Here is a 16,248-nt window from a genome sequence, read left to right on the forward strand (position 1 = left end):
TTGTGAAAATCATGACCCCCGGGGGTAGAGTGGGGCCACAATGGGGGATGGAAGTTTAACAAAGGAATATATAGAATAAATCTTTAAAAATCTTCTTCTCAGAAACTAATCAGCCGGAAAGCTGAAACTTGTGTGGAAGCATCATCAGGTTGTGTAGATTCAAAGTTGTGAAAATAATAACCCCTGGGGGTAGGGTGGGGCCACAATGGGGGGGGGGTCGAAGTTTAACATATGATTATAAAGAGTAAATCTTCAAACATCTTCTTCTCAGAAACTAATTAGCCAGGAAAGCTGAAACTTGTGTGGAAGCATCCTCAGGTAGTGTAGATTCAAATTTGTGAAAATCATAACCCTGGGGGTAGGTTTGGGCCACAATGGGAGGTCGATGTTTTACATAGGAATAAACAGAGTAAATCTTTAAAAATCTTCTTCTCAGAAACTAATCAGCCAGGAAAGCTGAAACTTGTGTGAAAGCATCCTCAGGTAGTGAAGATTCAAAGTTGTGAAAATCATGATCCCCAGGGGTAGGGTGGGGCCACAATGGGGGGGTCAAAGTTTAACAAAGGAATATACAGGGTAAATCTTTAAAAATCTTCTCAGAAACTAATCAGCCAGATGATTCTTTCTAATTGTTAAGACTTTGGCCCCAGGACAATTCTTTGGCCTCACGAGAAGATTCAGAGTTTGATGTACGTTTATATCCCATATATAAACTATTGTTAGGGATTTTTTTGAGAACTGCAATACTCAACATATGATATGACTATAAAAGCATCCTGTTAGAAAAGGGAATAATGATTATAAACATAAGAATATCCAGGGGAAATGGGTTTTATTTATACAGGATCTACATGTATTATTGTACATTGTCCAGATAGTTTGTATTATGACTTCATTAAGCTGATTTTATCATACCTATTGTTCCTCAGGTGAGCGATGTGGCCCATGGGCCTCTTGTTTCTTCTTGCACTGATAATCCGGTGAAAGTTGATCACGAATCAGTGTGTTGACTCATCTCATAACATTATTTATTTATTCATTATTATTTTTTATTATTTATTTCATTTAAATGTATTCATTTATTTTATTCATTCATTCATAAGTTTTTTCATTTATTTTTGATTAGAGTTATCTTTTCCTTACCTTTCCGGCTTCCGACAGGAGAGGAAGTCCGAGTGTCACAGAAGCATTTGGGTTTTTTAATTCCATTTGTTGACTGTGTGACGACTTATCAAAGGTTTGTTTGTGTCTTTTGACACATGATAATTATTACCTAGATTATTTTTACCAAAGCTACAATCTGAATTTGTTATTTTCTCACAAAATATTAAAACATATTGTTGACTAAGATTTGGCAGTATTCGTGGATTGCACATGCGGTAGACACATGTGGTGAAATATTACTATTTTTCTGTGGCTCTTTTATTATCATTTGATCAGATATAAAGGTAACATTTATCTCATATATTACAGCAATTTAAAAGTGTGAAGATTTCAAATTTATAGTTAACAGCTGTTTGTTCGAATTTCCTCGGTGATTCTTGATTGCGTTGTACTCGTATGTAACTGTAACTGAAAACTTATTTGTACGATTTTTATAGCAGACTTGCAGAGAAATTCGTATTCCTTGGGTTAAAGTTTTGGATTAGATATAAACTTTTATCTTGCATTGGTCTGGAGATCTTTATGTAGTAAAATTAATACTTAGGTACCAAAGAATAAGTTAAATTTTTTTGAGAGGAATTATTTTCAGCACATGAAAAATATATAGAATCATTACTTTACAGATGTCATCTAGATCAAGAAATGACAAGTCTACAGCACCCACTGATAAACTCACTCGTATTGCCATTGTGAGCAATGACAAATGTAAACCGAAAAGATGCAGGCAGGAATGCAAAAAGTCATGTCCTGTGGTCAGAATGGGTAAATATACATTTCTTGAAAAAATATTTCAAAAGATTATGTGATATACAAAAACATATATGTACATGTAATTCATATATAGGGCTTGATAAGCTGCAATCTTATTAAAATTAGAACTTCCATCAGAACCCAAGTTTTCTATATGTAGCGACATCAAATTTGTCGGAGTGGATCAAAGATCTGATCTTAACCAGATTGAATAAGCTGCATCCAAAATGAGTTTCTTGTTGTTTATACTTTCAATTAATACTAACATGTAATTTACCTTAATTTTCCTCTTGTGGAGAAAAGTTTTGCAAACCAGCTCAAAATTTAGCCTGACTTTAACTTGAAAATTGCAGGAAAAGGTTCAGTTCTTGGGATAAATCAACACTTAGTAATTATTGCTATTCATGAAAATACGTGCTGTATTCACACTCAGGACCCTCAGGTCATCTTGTTAACAGAAGCTACAAATGTATACCCAAACAGAAATACATTAATATAGTGATGTTAATAGTTTCACAGTTGTGTTCTGATTTACTGTTATAAATAGTCATGGGATGTTAGTTCAAATTATCTTTAAGTAGATCCCTATAACAGGTATAACATGGAATGATTTCATTAAAATCGCCCATATCTACATGTAGGTACCCAATACCATCATGATAACAATCGTGTTGAAAATGCTTAAAGTCAAGATCTAGTTAATGAAAGGTTCCTACAGGTTTATGAAATTCCAGATATATCATAAAAATTCTTTCAATGATGGTTAGTAATAGTAGCTCTGATTATTAGGGTGTATCGGGGCTTAAATTTTTAGTAAACAAGATAAATTATGTTTTAAACTGTCATTTTCTATGAGTAAGGAAGGAAATAAGTAAAAAATTTCAGAGTTTTGTCCATTTTTGACTTGTGAAATATATCTAAATGCCTACAGTTTCTCCAATTAAAAAAACCTTGATCTCTTCTTTAAAATGATGTAAATTTTAATATTGGTGTAGGGATTACTTTTTAATATAGAATGTCAAAAAATTGTTTCATTTTTTTCATAATTCCTCTAAGTCTAAAGCTGTAAAGTACAGGAAAGAAGATTTTTCAAATCAATTATAATTGTGATGTTTTAATTGTTCTAGCATCAAAAAGACACTCTGGAATCATTTACTAGATCTTGACCTTAAATGTGAATATGTTTATTTTTTTAGGAAAATTGTGCATAGAAGTATCTCCTGCAGACAAGATTGCTTTTATATCTGAGGAGCTATGTATTGGATGTGGTATCTGTTCTAAGGTAATAAACTTGTTTCGTTGATTATTTTTGTTGACACAATTAACAATGAAATTTATATTGTAAATATCTTATACATTTTTGGATATACTGTACCTTTCCCATTAAACAGATAAATGTTGATAGTGAAACATCACTTTAGGAAATTAAGTATTTCAAATGTTGTTTTAGAAATGTCCTTTTGAGGCTATTTCAATCATCAATTTGCCAAGTAACCTGGAGAAAGATACAACCCACCGTTACAGTGCCAATTCTTTCAAATTACACAGGTAATTTTTAACAAATAATTATGATAATTGTTGGAAATATGATTATGACAAAATATATTAACACCAAAATTGTGATGAACTTTTGATAAATAATGTGTTCCTTAAGAGAGAATTTTGATACCAGTTGTTTGTTCATTGGTGGATATGATATCTTTAGATGGGGTACGAGAATAAAAAAAACTACATATTAAAAATTCTTCAAGGAAGAGTCAAACTGTATAGTTTTCAGATGGAACAGGGTAACAAAAAATTGGGATTTTCTCTCACTATGAATACATGTGTATTTGATGTGAATGTAGGGGGCCCATTTTTCACCTGTACTCTTGTACTTCATTGCTCTCCATACTGTAAATATTTCAAACTAACATTCTTTTGTCAGATTGCCTATTCCAAGACCTGGAGAAGTACTTGGTTTGGTCGGTACAAATGGTATTGGCAAATCAACTGCATTGAAAATTTTGGCAGGGAAACAAAAACCCAACTTGGGGCGGTTTGAAGTAAGACTATAACTACCTACATTTGTATGTACAAATGTACATCCATTACATCATTAAAATAAATGTTGAGTAATTATTGTGTGTCCGGTACATCAAGTTTGATAGTGATGTGAGTTATTTGTGGATTTTATTCAATGACATACTTTTCAGGATCCTCCTGATTGGACAGAAATCTTGACTTACTTCAGGGGATCAGAATTGCAGAACTTCTTCACAAAGATTCTTGAAGATGACCTGAAAGCCATCATTAAACCCCAGTATGTAGATCAGATTCCAAAGGCTGTTAAGGTGAGATTTCATTTTTTTTTCAAAAAGCTAAGATAAACAGGATGTCTTAATCCCTTTTGTATCAATTACTCTCTTTTTAATAGCTTCTAAATTGTGAAAAACTTAACTTCCTTTTAAAGGTAATGCATTCAAAACTCTTGTGTTACTTAGTGTGTTTCAATTTGTTTTGGGGTGGTCTTAATCATTGTCAGCTATTGGTCTTTAACTAATTGAAATGAACAGCCTTTAATTGTCCAAACTTTAGTTGTTCCTACATAAAAAGTGTATATTTCAAGTAAGCCATTGTGAATTTCAACTTGTTTTTTTTGTATGGATTGTATACATTATACATGTATATATACAGAAAATCCAGTATTTTATAAAAAAAAAAAAAAAAAAAAAAAGCTCTTAAATGATTTATGACTCATTTTCCATCTATGGATGAATATAAGATATAGATATAATTAGATCTGAAACTACAAGGATGAGATTTTTTCAAAAAATCAATAATGGTTATTCTTGAGATTAGGAGAGACCCCCAACCTACTGATTTCCTCCTAATGTTTCTACCTCTGCAAATAACATCTCGGAGCTAGTTTGACTGTTGTAAGTCATTGTTAGAAAAAAATTTCAAAAGGTAATTGTTGATATTTTTTCTTGCAGGGATCTGTGCAACAGCTACTGGATAAGAAAGATGACTTAAGCAACCAGATGGATGTTTGTGAACAGCTTGGTAGGTCCATCTAGAATATGTCCAAGAAAAACTTAAATATGCTATAAAAAACAAAACACAGTTGACATTATTGTAAGCAAATTCCAAGTTTATTATCCATGCAGAAACAGCGTACTATTCATAAATATGTATATGAATGATTTTGTTATTAGAGTTTGTTCATGACTCCATTGAAATTATTTTTTTTTTATGAAACAAGGATAACTTTGACAATTATACATGTAAATATACCTGTACCTTGAGATTGTAGGAAAGGACTATGTGCGGTATGGTCAAATATCTGCCCCCGATTTCAACCAATTTTTAAATAGTATCGTATAAAAATTAAATCTTCACAAATCATTGTAAAGAGGATGCCTATAACTTTAATCTTGATTTTAGTCATCATTGCTCATTTGCTGTTTATCTATGACGTCACTTAAATGACCGAATTCCCGCAAATTTGCAATAAAATGAAAATATTCTCATTTTTGCTCCATATTTTGCATTCGGAGGTATAGAGCGCAGGTCTGCTCAAGTGCAATTTTAACATATGTTTTTTGTCAGATAGTTATACACATTATATTAAAAAATGGTACTTGAGCATGCCTGCGCTCGATGTTTCCCAGTCGAAAAACCATCTGAAAACACCCATATTTTGCTAGAAAATATCAATTTATCAAAATAATGCAATCTTCATGACGTCATTTCTACATTATGACGTCACTGTGGTGATAACCTTTTACACCTTTATTTCAAATATGATTTTAACTATCTTTCATCTTATTTTTAAAGCTCTCTCTAAAACTTTGATTTTGGGGGCAAAAAATGCATAAAACCACACATAGTCCTTTCTTTCCAAATATGTAATATTATGTTGACAAAATTCATTATACATGTATTAATACCTGTACATGTGATGTCAATCTTGTACAATCTCTCTCAGATCTGATCAACGTCCGTGACAGGAATGTGGAGGATCTATCAGGAGGAGAGCTTCAGAGATTTGCCTGTGCCATGGTGTGCATCCAGAAGGCTGATATGTAGGTCTATTTCTCCAGTAAAATTACACATGTGGTATTATTTAGATCTGGTCTTTATAACTGTCATGTATTGAGACTTCATTATCATAATTTAATTACTGGTATCTATATTCATAATATTTTGATGTTTCAAAAGTTTTCTAATTATCGTGCAAGTATTTTATATTATGATTTTAATCTTACATACCCTTAAATTTCATATATCATAGCTGGTGATGATTTAATGATTTGCTGTTCACATTCATAAAAATTGTGTTGACAAGAATCAAAAATTACTGAAGCAGGGCAGTTTATGAGACAAAAGCCAATTCCTTTTGTAGTGTTTATTTGTCAAATTTATGTTTATAAAAATGCAGAAATATACTTCTTTAAAAAAAAAACATGATTGTACTGTATAGGCAGATCTATTGGGGATGAAAATGATTTATGTTGAAAAATTTACCAAGTAAATTAAATCTTCAACAAATTGTTTATATGGTTTGAAATAAATAAGTTTATTTCTAACAACAAAATTAGATATTTATGGAACAATCTGACATCACAAATCAATATCATTTTAACCCTCAAAAACTTCTATTTCTGCAATATCCAGGAGCCTGTTTTTTTTGGTATGATACCCCTATCATATAGTATTCATCTTTGTAGCCAAGGGTTTACGATTTATACTACTAGATCGTAAACCCTTGGCTAGCGAAGATGTGTAGTATTAAACATGACAGTGACAATTTATTCTTGTATTTGGTCTTTTTGACAGCCATTTCTCATGTTAGGAGATTGATGATATTTTCATAATCTAATTTTATTTCATTTATCATTGCTGGTGATGATTTAATGATTTGCTGTTCACATTCATAAAAATTGTGTTGACAACAATCAAAAATTACTGAAGCAGTAGTGTAAGACCAAAAAAAAAAAACCTGTTTCTTTAGTTTTCTAAATGTTTCTGTCAAATTTATGTAAATATTTATTATTGAGAAACTTTATTAAAGACTGTAGAGGCAGAAATATTTCTTGGGGTTAGAAATTATTTAATTAATTATACATTAGCACCAAGGAAATGTAGCACTAAACAAATTTCATATGATTATTTGCAAAACAACAAAAATTAAATACCCTTAAAACCAGTTTAAATCACGAATGAAAATTCATTCCCTTGAAATATTCTGCTACTACAGTATACAAATATACAAGTTTTGTACAACTGTGTTTTACATAAATGATAAAAGACAATGATTTTGTTCATAAGACTGATAAATGTTGATATGTTATTTTATAGTTTCATGTTCGATGAACCCTCCAGTTACCTGGATGTGAAACAGAGACTCAAAGCTGCCTTGGCTATCCGGCAGTTGATTCACCCAGACAAGTTCATCATCGTTGTAGAACACGACTTGTCAGTCCTAGATTACCTGTCAGACTTCATCTGCTGTCTCTATGGTGTGCCCAGTGCATATGGTGTTGTTACTATGCCCTTCAGTGTCAGAGAAGGTTTGTGTTTGATATGCAAGTAATTTTGTCATAAAATTGTGTACCCGTCCAAGAAGCAGTTTCATTTCGTTCTGATGAAATTATAAGTTTATAGCTGTCACTAATACCAGTTTTAAAAGTGGTCAGGAGGGGTCATCATGCTTGAAAGAAAATCATCAATTTACCCTGTATTTTTAGTGTCCATTTTGGCCAATCACACATAATTTTGACCTTTGATACGATAAAAATGCAATATGAATTTCATTGCTCAAGGTCTTTATAGGGAATTGCATATTTATATACGGTATGAAAGGTCATTGAATGATGTGGAAAAGGCACTTTATCTGCTTTATGTTATAAAAGCCAATATACCCAAAAATGCAACTTGGTTACTATTATATTTTATTTGAGTTAAAAGGATATTTTAACCAGGTAAAGTCAATTATTCCATATACATATGTAGCACCAGAAAACATGTTCTCCTTCAAATTCATTCATTACTTTCCAAATGAAAGCTGAATACTATAATACTAGTAAATGACAACACACTGTCTGGAATTAGCAGTGACACGTTGCAGCTACTTAATATTTGAGATATTAAATGTACAAATACATAATTATGACATAAAGTTTGATCACATGATTTATTTACTTTCATGAAACAATTCTAAGATTTAAACTTTGCACTGTACATGTCGTCCTAAACTGGTATTTAAAACACCTAAGCAATTCTTTATATAGCCTTGCAAATAAACCGGTTCTTAAGAACCAGGTGACACAAACAGGTATTCAAATGAAAAACTTATATTTCCGGACAATTAATTCATTAAAACACCAAGTAGAAATTGATTTCTGTCTAATTTGTCCCTCAAACGAAAGAAATCATATAGTGTTAGTGTCATCCCAACTAGCTTCATTGTTTGGGAAGGATTAAATTAACAAACCTAAATTGCTTTCGTTTAATTAAGTTTTGGTATATCCTTTCACATGTTGATTGTTTAAATGATGGTGGTGAAGCTTAATTTTGATTACAGGAATCAACATATTTTTGGATGGCTTTGTGCCTACGGAAAATCTTCGGTTCAGAGAAACTTCTTTGACATTCAAAGTGGCAGAGACAGCCATAGAAGAGGAGATAAAGAGGATGTGTAGATATGAATATCCAGACATGAAAAAAGTGATGGGTAAGTCAACGGCAGACAGAGGCTAAAGATAGAGGACATTTGTGAACACAAGATTTAATTTACAAAATGTTTAATTTTAATGTACTGGTACATGTATCTGGCTTCGTCGTCACCAACTTTCCTCAAGTCAATACTCAACCTCAAATCTTAGGTTTGACCTCAGGTTTATGCACTTTTCTTTAAAGGATTTGAGTTGAGGGATTTGAAAATTTTGGTGACGGTGGAGCCTGATCCTATATTAGTCTTGAATCTTGATTAAAGCTAGTTGACAAACTGTAGGAAGAAATGTTTGTCATTTACCAGTAAAAGGTTTATTTTTTGATAATTGAAAGATTACACAACAAATGCTGATTTTACTAGTTATAAATCACTTATTGCAGGGAATTTTGAACTTAAAATTGGAGAGGGGCAGTTCACAGACTCGGAGATCATCGTTATGTTGGGTGAAAATGGAACAGGAAAAACAACATTCATCAGGATACTGGCCGGGAAACTCATGCCAGACGAAGGAGGTAAGACTGAGGATGCCATATACCTGATACAAACTTCCTATTGCATCTATCCATGCATATGTGGATTAAATTTACTTAAGCTGTCAGATATAATACATAAATTGAGATGAAATAGGGAGATTTAACCATGCATCGGACACATACCTTGGATCGGACAACTTTGTTTATAGATATACAAATAAATGTGCATGCGCTCATGTGTTGTTTCGTATATTCCTGAATTAGAACAAATGAACTTTATCATTATTAAGAATTTGTAGGTCACATTGTCAAAGAAATAGCAATATAGGCATCGTAAAATGACATCAAATACGCCATAATTGAAAATTTAGTTACGAAGATTTTACACTAAAGCATTATTTGAATGTTGTGCGTTTGATTGTGAATTAGTGAAAATGCACTCTCTGCGTAAAATAATTAGAAAGAAGTAAGTTTTGAAACAAAATTTGATTAAAATAAGTCCAAGAAATTTGAACAATTAATGTCAAGGTCATTATTGCACCATATGTTCATTTCACCATGGATCGGATACAAATTAACCATGCATCGGACAGTTTTCACTGCATGACTTCTTCTAATAATATGGAGATTATGTGCCCATTCCTTGTGATATACTTTAAATGTGAAGTAAAATAAAAATTAAAAAAATAATTGATACAAATATTTTCCTCAAACCACTTAAAAATCGAGTTTTACGGACACAGCCTTTTTAGTCCAAAGTGCCTGTAGGAGCTGGCACGATAAAGAACCCCTTATGATAAATATTCCTTTAAACAGAAGCACTAGTCTAAATTCCTATATGTAGATTTGAGGATTTACATTAAAAGAAATATGAATAGCAATTGAATAAATTAATATTTCCATACCTTTGTATTTTTGCATTAAAACCAGAAAATGTTGTTACTTTTAATCTCTACTGCACTGCTATAGCTGTCCGATGCTTGGTAAATATCGTCCGATCCATGGTGAAATAGTTCAACACTTCATTAATTTGCTTTATTTTCTACATTTTTAACAATTTCACAATTTTTTCTCCAATAATTAAGCAAGGGGAAAACCTGTAACTTTTAAAACAAGTTTTATTTATATTTGGACGATATTTGATGCGTGAACATAGGGAAAAATCCAAAGGTGTCCGATGCATGGTGAAATCACCCTACTCGTGTAGCAGTCATGCTGTAGTGATTAAGAGGAGTATTTTTAAAAATTGGTTAAAATTGTCACTGTTTTTTTTTGTGTCCAGAAAAATAAAGTAGATTGATTTAATTTATTTCTTTGACTTTTAGACTCCAACTTTATTTATAATGTTTTCACATGTACATCTAAACTATTTTTAATTGCACGTCTTTGTAAAACTAAGGACAAATAGCTGGTCGATTTGTGGATGACATTTTGTGTGTTTTCGCTTTAGGACCTTGCCCAGTGTTAAATGTCAGTTACAAACCACAGAAAATCAGCCCCAAGTCCCAGGGCACAGTTAGACAGCTGCTCCACGAGAGAATCAGGGACGCCTATGTACACCCCCAGTTTGTGACAGATGTGATGAAGCCCCTTATGATTGAGAACATCATTGACCAAGAGGTTTGTCCATTGCTATAATTGAGTTCCTAGTTCAAGATATGTAAAGTAATACAGCAAAACGCACGTGAATGTACCAACTGAACACAAAATGTTTTATTTTGGGGGCTAAATTCTTGGTGTCATATGGGTACACAAAAATTTGTAAGAAATTAAATTTGAACTACTTTTCTGAATTTTAACCAAAAAGGCCATGCTGCAATTTTACATTAATTTGAATTTTTGAGACATCCAAAATGACCTACTTATGCTTGTTTACTGTTCAAAAATAGTAAAATAGTTATAAAAAAAAATGATTATCAATAATTACTTTGCTTTGAAAACAAAACAAAAACTTCAAAAAGTTCACTTGTTTTTACAAGGGATGGAAATATTACTTTTTATCATTTAGGAGACCAGATTTTGCTTCAACACACAATAGAATTCATGTATGCATGTTACATTTACGGTTACTTTTCTACAGGTTCAGAATTTGTCTGGAGGAGAGTTGCAGAGAGTGGCCCTGGCATTGTGCCTGGGTAAACCAGCAGACGTGTACCTGATTGATGAGCCGTCTGCTTACCTGGATTCAGAACAGCGTCTGCATGCAGCCAAGGTCATCAAACGGTATGGAGGTTTTAAAGTGTTCATTTTTAGATGCTTTACATTACATTTTTTATGACAGATATATAATTGTTGGGTTGGTAAAGCTATTTTAAGAACTTTTGTATTGAACATTTTCATTCCATGCCAGATGATTATATACATTGAATCTATCCTCAATCTTTTTAAAAGTAGTGAAGGGTATATATAAGCTTTGTGTATTCAAATTTAACATCACCAAGAGGTACATATACTTGACTAGTTTTGATTTTGTTGAAAAGTAGGTTCATGACATACAAAGATTAACTTGGACTAGTACCTGTAAATGTCAAAGACACTAAAAACAAAGTTAATATAAAGCCCTCATATTTAAATATGGATACAGAAACAAATGTAAAATTGGTAAAATGAAAATTTTTAGATTATTGTTAAGCTCTGAACAAACTGTTTCTGGGTTTTGAAGGACTTTGTGTTTGCTATATAAAGATTTGTTGTAACAGTATATCTCCATCTTGTAGGTTTGTGTTGCATGCCAAGAAGACAGCCTTTGTGGTGGAGCACGATTTCATCATGGCTACTTACCTGGCTGACCGTGTTGTTGTGTTTGAGGGACAGCCCTCCATCTGTACTAAAGCCAACACGTAAGACACTGCTAGCACTGTAGCTAACGTTGCCAGCATGGCAGTTTAATACAGCTATTTACATGCAGTTATACAGTAAAAGAATTCAATACTTTTACCTACACCTATGTGTTAAATGTATGGTAAATTCTGTTTCCTTTTATTTTGTATTTTCACGTGTTCCTTGTGTTTTTAGCCCCCAGTCGCTGTTGAATGGAATGAACAGTTTCCTTGAGTCCTTGGACATCACATTCAGGAGAGACCCCAACAATTTCCGACCACGTATCAACAAACTCAACTCTGTCAAGGTAAGCATGTACTCCATAATGCTAGACGTTCACTGCAACATACTTCTGACTTGGCGTATGTCACTTCTAGCAATTATTATCCCCTCAGGCAACTTGTTGCGATTGGGATATCACATCACTGCTGTGTGTGTGTGTGTGTGCATGTGTGTCTTCTTTAGCTTAGAAGCAGGATTTAAAGAAAACCCTTGTATGGATATTTATCGAACTTCGTACTCCTATTTGGCATGGTAAAAGGACAAACCCTCTTAGTTTTTAAGTCAACTAGTTGAATACTTTTTAATATATCATGAAAATAACACAATTTTAAACAGAAATTTTATGTAGGACTTGAGAATAATTCCTTCCGCTTCACTACTGTGAAACTAAAGTGAAAGTTAATAGTTCAAATCAACAACTTTATATTTTTTGGATTTAGATCTAGTACAGGTAAAAAAAAAACCTTTTTGTAGTAATGGAGGGTTAGTACAATTTGGTCTCATCAATTACATTTACATAACTGTATATTCCGAAATAATGCCTCCTCCACACAATGATTCATGTTGCGTCTGCTAAAACTGCCTAAGTAGGATGCAGGGATTGTCTACGCAATTTTAGGAATGGGGCCTGGGCCTTTGGAATTGGAATATTATGAAGATATTTTGAAAAAGACTATATGCATTTATTGCCCCCAAATTAAAGTTTTATAAGAACTTAAAAAATTAGTGGAAGATAGTTAAAATCATATTGAAAAAAAGAGTGTAAAAGGTTAACACCACAGTGATGTCATAATATAGAAATGACATCATATTATTGACAAGCTAAGGTTTGTTTTTTGAAAACTGAAAGTCTTTGTTATTTTTAATGATAGACATCAATTCAGTACATGTATTTGTTATAGGCAGTGTACCAAAAATACAGTGAGTCCATCAAAACATTGTCATCAATCATCCTATACTAGAGAATCTATCTTTTCTAAGATCAAACCAAGATCACAACATTGAAGTTATATATAAATATCCGACATCATTACACAAGTACGCTGTACCTTAATTACTTGATTAAACCGGTAGTTTATGTCACTTAGATTTATGCTATGCTTGCATTACAATATGTACAAATGTACTGTATTGTTTATGACAGGAAATGGGGGAAATTTACTTAGTAAAACTGAATGCATTTAAAACACATGAATTATTCCGACTCTCTGATCTTACAGGACACTGAACAGAAGAAGGGAGGTAACTACTTCTTCTTGGAGGACTGAATCTGGGTCAGTTTGTCCCAGGGGCTCGTAGGCTTGGGCTCTCCAAGCATTTTGATTTGGTGCCTGGCTGTCTTCGAATTCTAAAAATGGTGGAAGAGTACACTACAATTACAGGAATGATGGAAAGCATGGAAAATCATGGATTAAATATACAGCTATTCTACTATTGATAACATGTTTGGATTCTTTGTCTTCACTGTGCATTTTAAGATATTTTTTTTGGCATAGAATAATTACATGTACTAGTGTTATTGAACCAAAACCCTATTGATGTTATATGGTGGGGTTTGTCTGCATAAACTTTGTTAGATGAATGTAAGAACATGCATACACAATTCCGGTTTTTGGCTTCAGGTTTCAAGAAAATTCAGATTTAATTAATATCAGGGATCTTTTAGAGAAATATGATCAGCCCAGGCTTATACTACAACTCAGTTTTCTTAAGACAAAGCCAGACACAAATTATTTGATATTTCTCATGTTGCATTTTATAATGATTTAGAAATAATTTGAAGCAAGGCATAACAATACAATTTACATATGTTCCTTTCTACTTTAGTGGTAACTTTCCAAGTGTAAAGTTCAAAAATGAATTTGTTGAAATTAAGTCATTCACCTGAATTGTTCTTGGAATGCATTCTGTACCAATGTATTTACTAGGTATGTAATAATTAATAATTACAAACATTGCAAAACAAATTTCAAATAGATGCTGAATGTAAACAGTCTGTATGAGACTAAGGTCAAATTACCCGTACTACAATACTATTGTGGGATATTTACATGCATTTTGATATTAGGGTCTTCTCAAATTATCAAATGTATATTTTAGTGTTGTGCTCTCATTCCCATTCTGAAGATATGAATTTCTTCGAGAAAATGAATATTAAAATTTTCAAATGCTCATGTGCTTGTGAATCTTTTCTCAGTCTTACCATGCTGACAAGGATTGTCTAACACTAGACAATTATAATACAGAACCTATGTAGTAAAATAAAACATTTTTTATTGTCTAGGACTTCTATACTTCACATTTAAAAATTTGTTTGCATATCGTTATATACCGGTATTACTGGGCACTTTGATTTTTAAATCGCAGTGTACCATTGCAAACAAATTATTGAATGGCAGTTCAGTCAACACTCAAAATAGCTCAAATCAATACATGAGAGAGAAGGCTGTACATGCAACATAAAAGAGGAATTGTTATTTGGGAATTCTAATTTATACTGCAATTATTGAAATATTTTTAAAGGCGTCGTGAATATCCAGAGATGCGTGGATTTGATTGCAGTTTGATATGAAGAGAACGACATACAGTGTTCAAGTGAATAATGCAAAGCATACTGATTGCATTATCAGTTCTTTATAAATCAGTTAAAAAATTAAGTTTTTATTTCATCCAAATTAAATTATTTTGAGTGTCCAGATTTAACCTGTACAAATGTTACCCTTGACCTGAAGGGTTCTCTAATTTGGAAGGCTATTGGGTAAAAGGTTATGTACATGTACCAATCTGCAAACATTGGTACTGATTCTTGCTTTATGTCGATAATAATTTCCAAATAGTCATATAAGAAAACCAAACTATTAAATAAATGTATTTTTATCAATAAGTAAAACATGAAACGGACATACAATTCACATTAATCTTAAAATCTCAAATACAGTTGTGTACAACAACGTTGTTTGAAAGAAGAGTTTGTATTGCACTTATGAAGGTTTTAAGTAGATTAGTCAAGAAAAACACCGTGAGGTCATTGGGTAACCAATGGTTACGCGTGCACATATTGCTGATTCGCTCTAAGTCGCTCTTGTTCTCTACACTTGAAACAATTAAAACAAAGACAAGAGGCCTCGGGGTCTGCATGATAAGCACACGGGCAAAACTCACAAAAACACAACAATACCCTAAGGATCTCAAACACACAGAGGGTCATGTCGATGATAGCGATCACGGAGGTAACGGACCCGTACCACTCCCGAAAATCCGCCACATAGAAAACAAACAACGCGTGGACAAATGTGGTCATTTTGAAACTCACGAATATCAATCTCCATATTTTAGGGTGGTATGAATTCGCTATGGCTTCCCATTTCTTGGCCGCGACCACAGTCAGTGTTATAAGCAGTAGTAGGACCACGCCCACATAACACAGTATGGGAACCTTGTAATCGTCCGTCCATTCTGGGAGACCGAGTTTGAGCCACAGAAATATCACCGCCCCCGCGTCTACAGCATAGCCGATCCACACCCGGATCACGAAAATAATCACCCACTTCTTTGGCTCCTCATTCAGTTTCTTGTCTACGTATCTAGAGATTACACAGTTAGCCAGACACAGGACGATATCTCCGTTATTCCTGCAGCATTCCGACATCGCTGCCCCGTTGGTTTAAAACACCCCGACTCGTTTATTATTACATTGTATGTGTACCGACACCGTGCTAGGTCATACCGCACACTGTCATACCAGTGAGTAATTGTGTCATTAGGTTTCACTTTTAATGTCCTGCTGTATAGATCTCTATTTATTTTGGCTGACATGTACAGGAAATATTCACAATAGAAGTTTGCCCACTGGCTACTATAAAAACTAGGCCTAGTGCATTTTACTGCACAGAGGTTAAATGTTTAATTGCCAATGCTGTTAACTAGCTTTTTGGTAGCAATTACGATATTTTATTGGAACAAAACTAATGTTTACATTATGCAAATTCTGGCTCTGTGTGCTAACATGTTTACCACTTCTACACGTAATTAAATTACTAC

General features: G+C 33.0%; 1 protein-coding gene across 2 annotated transcripts; it reads left to right on the top strand.

The window, feature by feature from the left end:
• Positions 1-1,124: 1,124 nt before the first annotated feature.
• On the top strand, positions 1,125-14,381 carry LOC128155192 (ATP-binding cassette sub-family E member 1). Of its 2 annotated transcripts, none has more exons than XM_052816792.1 (16): positions 1,125-1,237; positions 1,788-1,926; positions 3,111-3,196; positions 3,365-3,462; positions 3,842-3,959; positions 4,110-4,247; positions 4,890-4,959; positions 5,885-5,981; positions 7,258-7,469; positions 8,483-8,632; positions 9,013-9,144; positions 10,556-10,725; positions 11,186-11,328; positions 11,823-11,945; positions 12,121-12,232; positions 13,428-14,381. In XM_052816792.1, the coding sequence occupies exons 2-16, from the start codon at positions 1,788-1,790 to the stop codon at positions 13,473-13,475; spliced, it is 1,836 nt and encodes a 611-aa protein (XP_052672752.1). In that variant the 5' UTR covers positions 1,125-1,237; the 3' UTR covers positions 13,476-14,381. The 2 variants fall into 2 exon arrangements, with proteins under 2 accessions (XP_052672752.1, XP_052672753.1); XM_052816793.1 differs by lacking the exon at positions 1,125-1,237 and adding an exon at positions 1,351-1,448.
• Positions 14,382-16,248: the final 1,867 nt, after the last annotated feature.

This window comes from Crassostrea angulata, chromosome 7 (genome assembly GCF_025612915.1).
Source record: "Crassostrea angulata isolate pt1a10 chromosome 7, ASM2561291v2, whole genome shotgun sequence".
Lineage (NCBI taxonomy): Eukaryota > Metazoa > Mollusca > Bivalvia > Ostreida > Ostreidae > Magallana > Magallana angulata.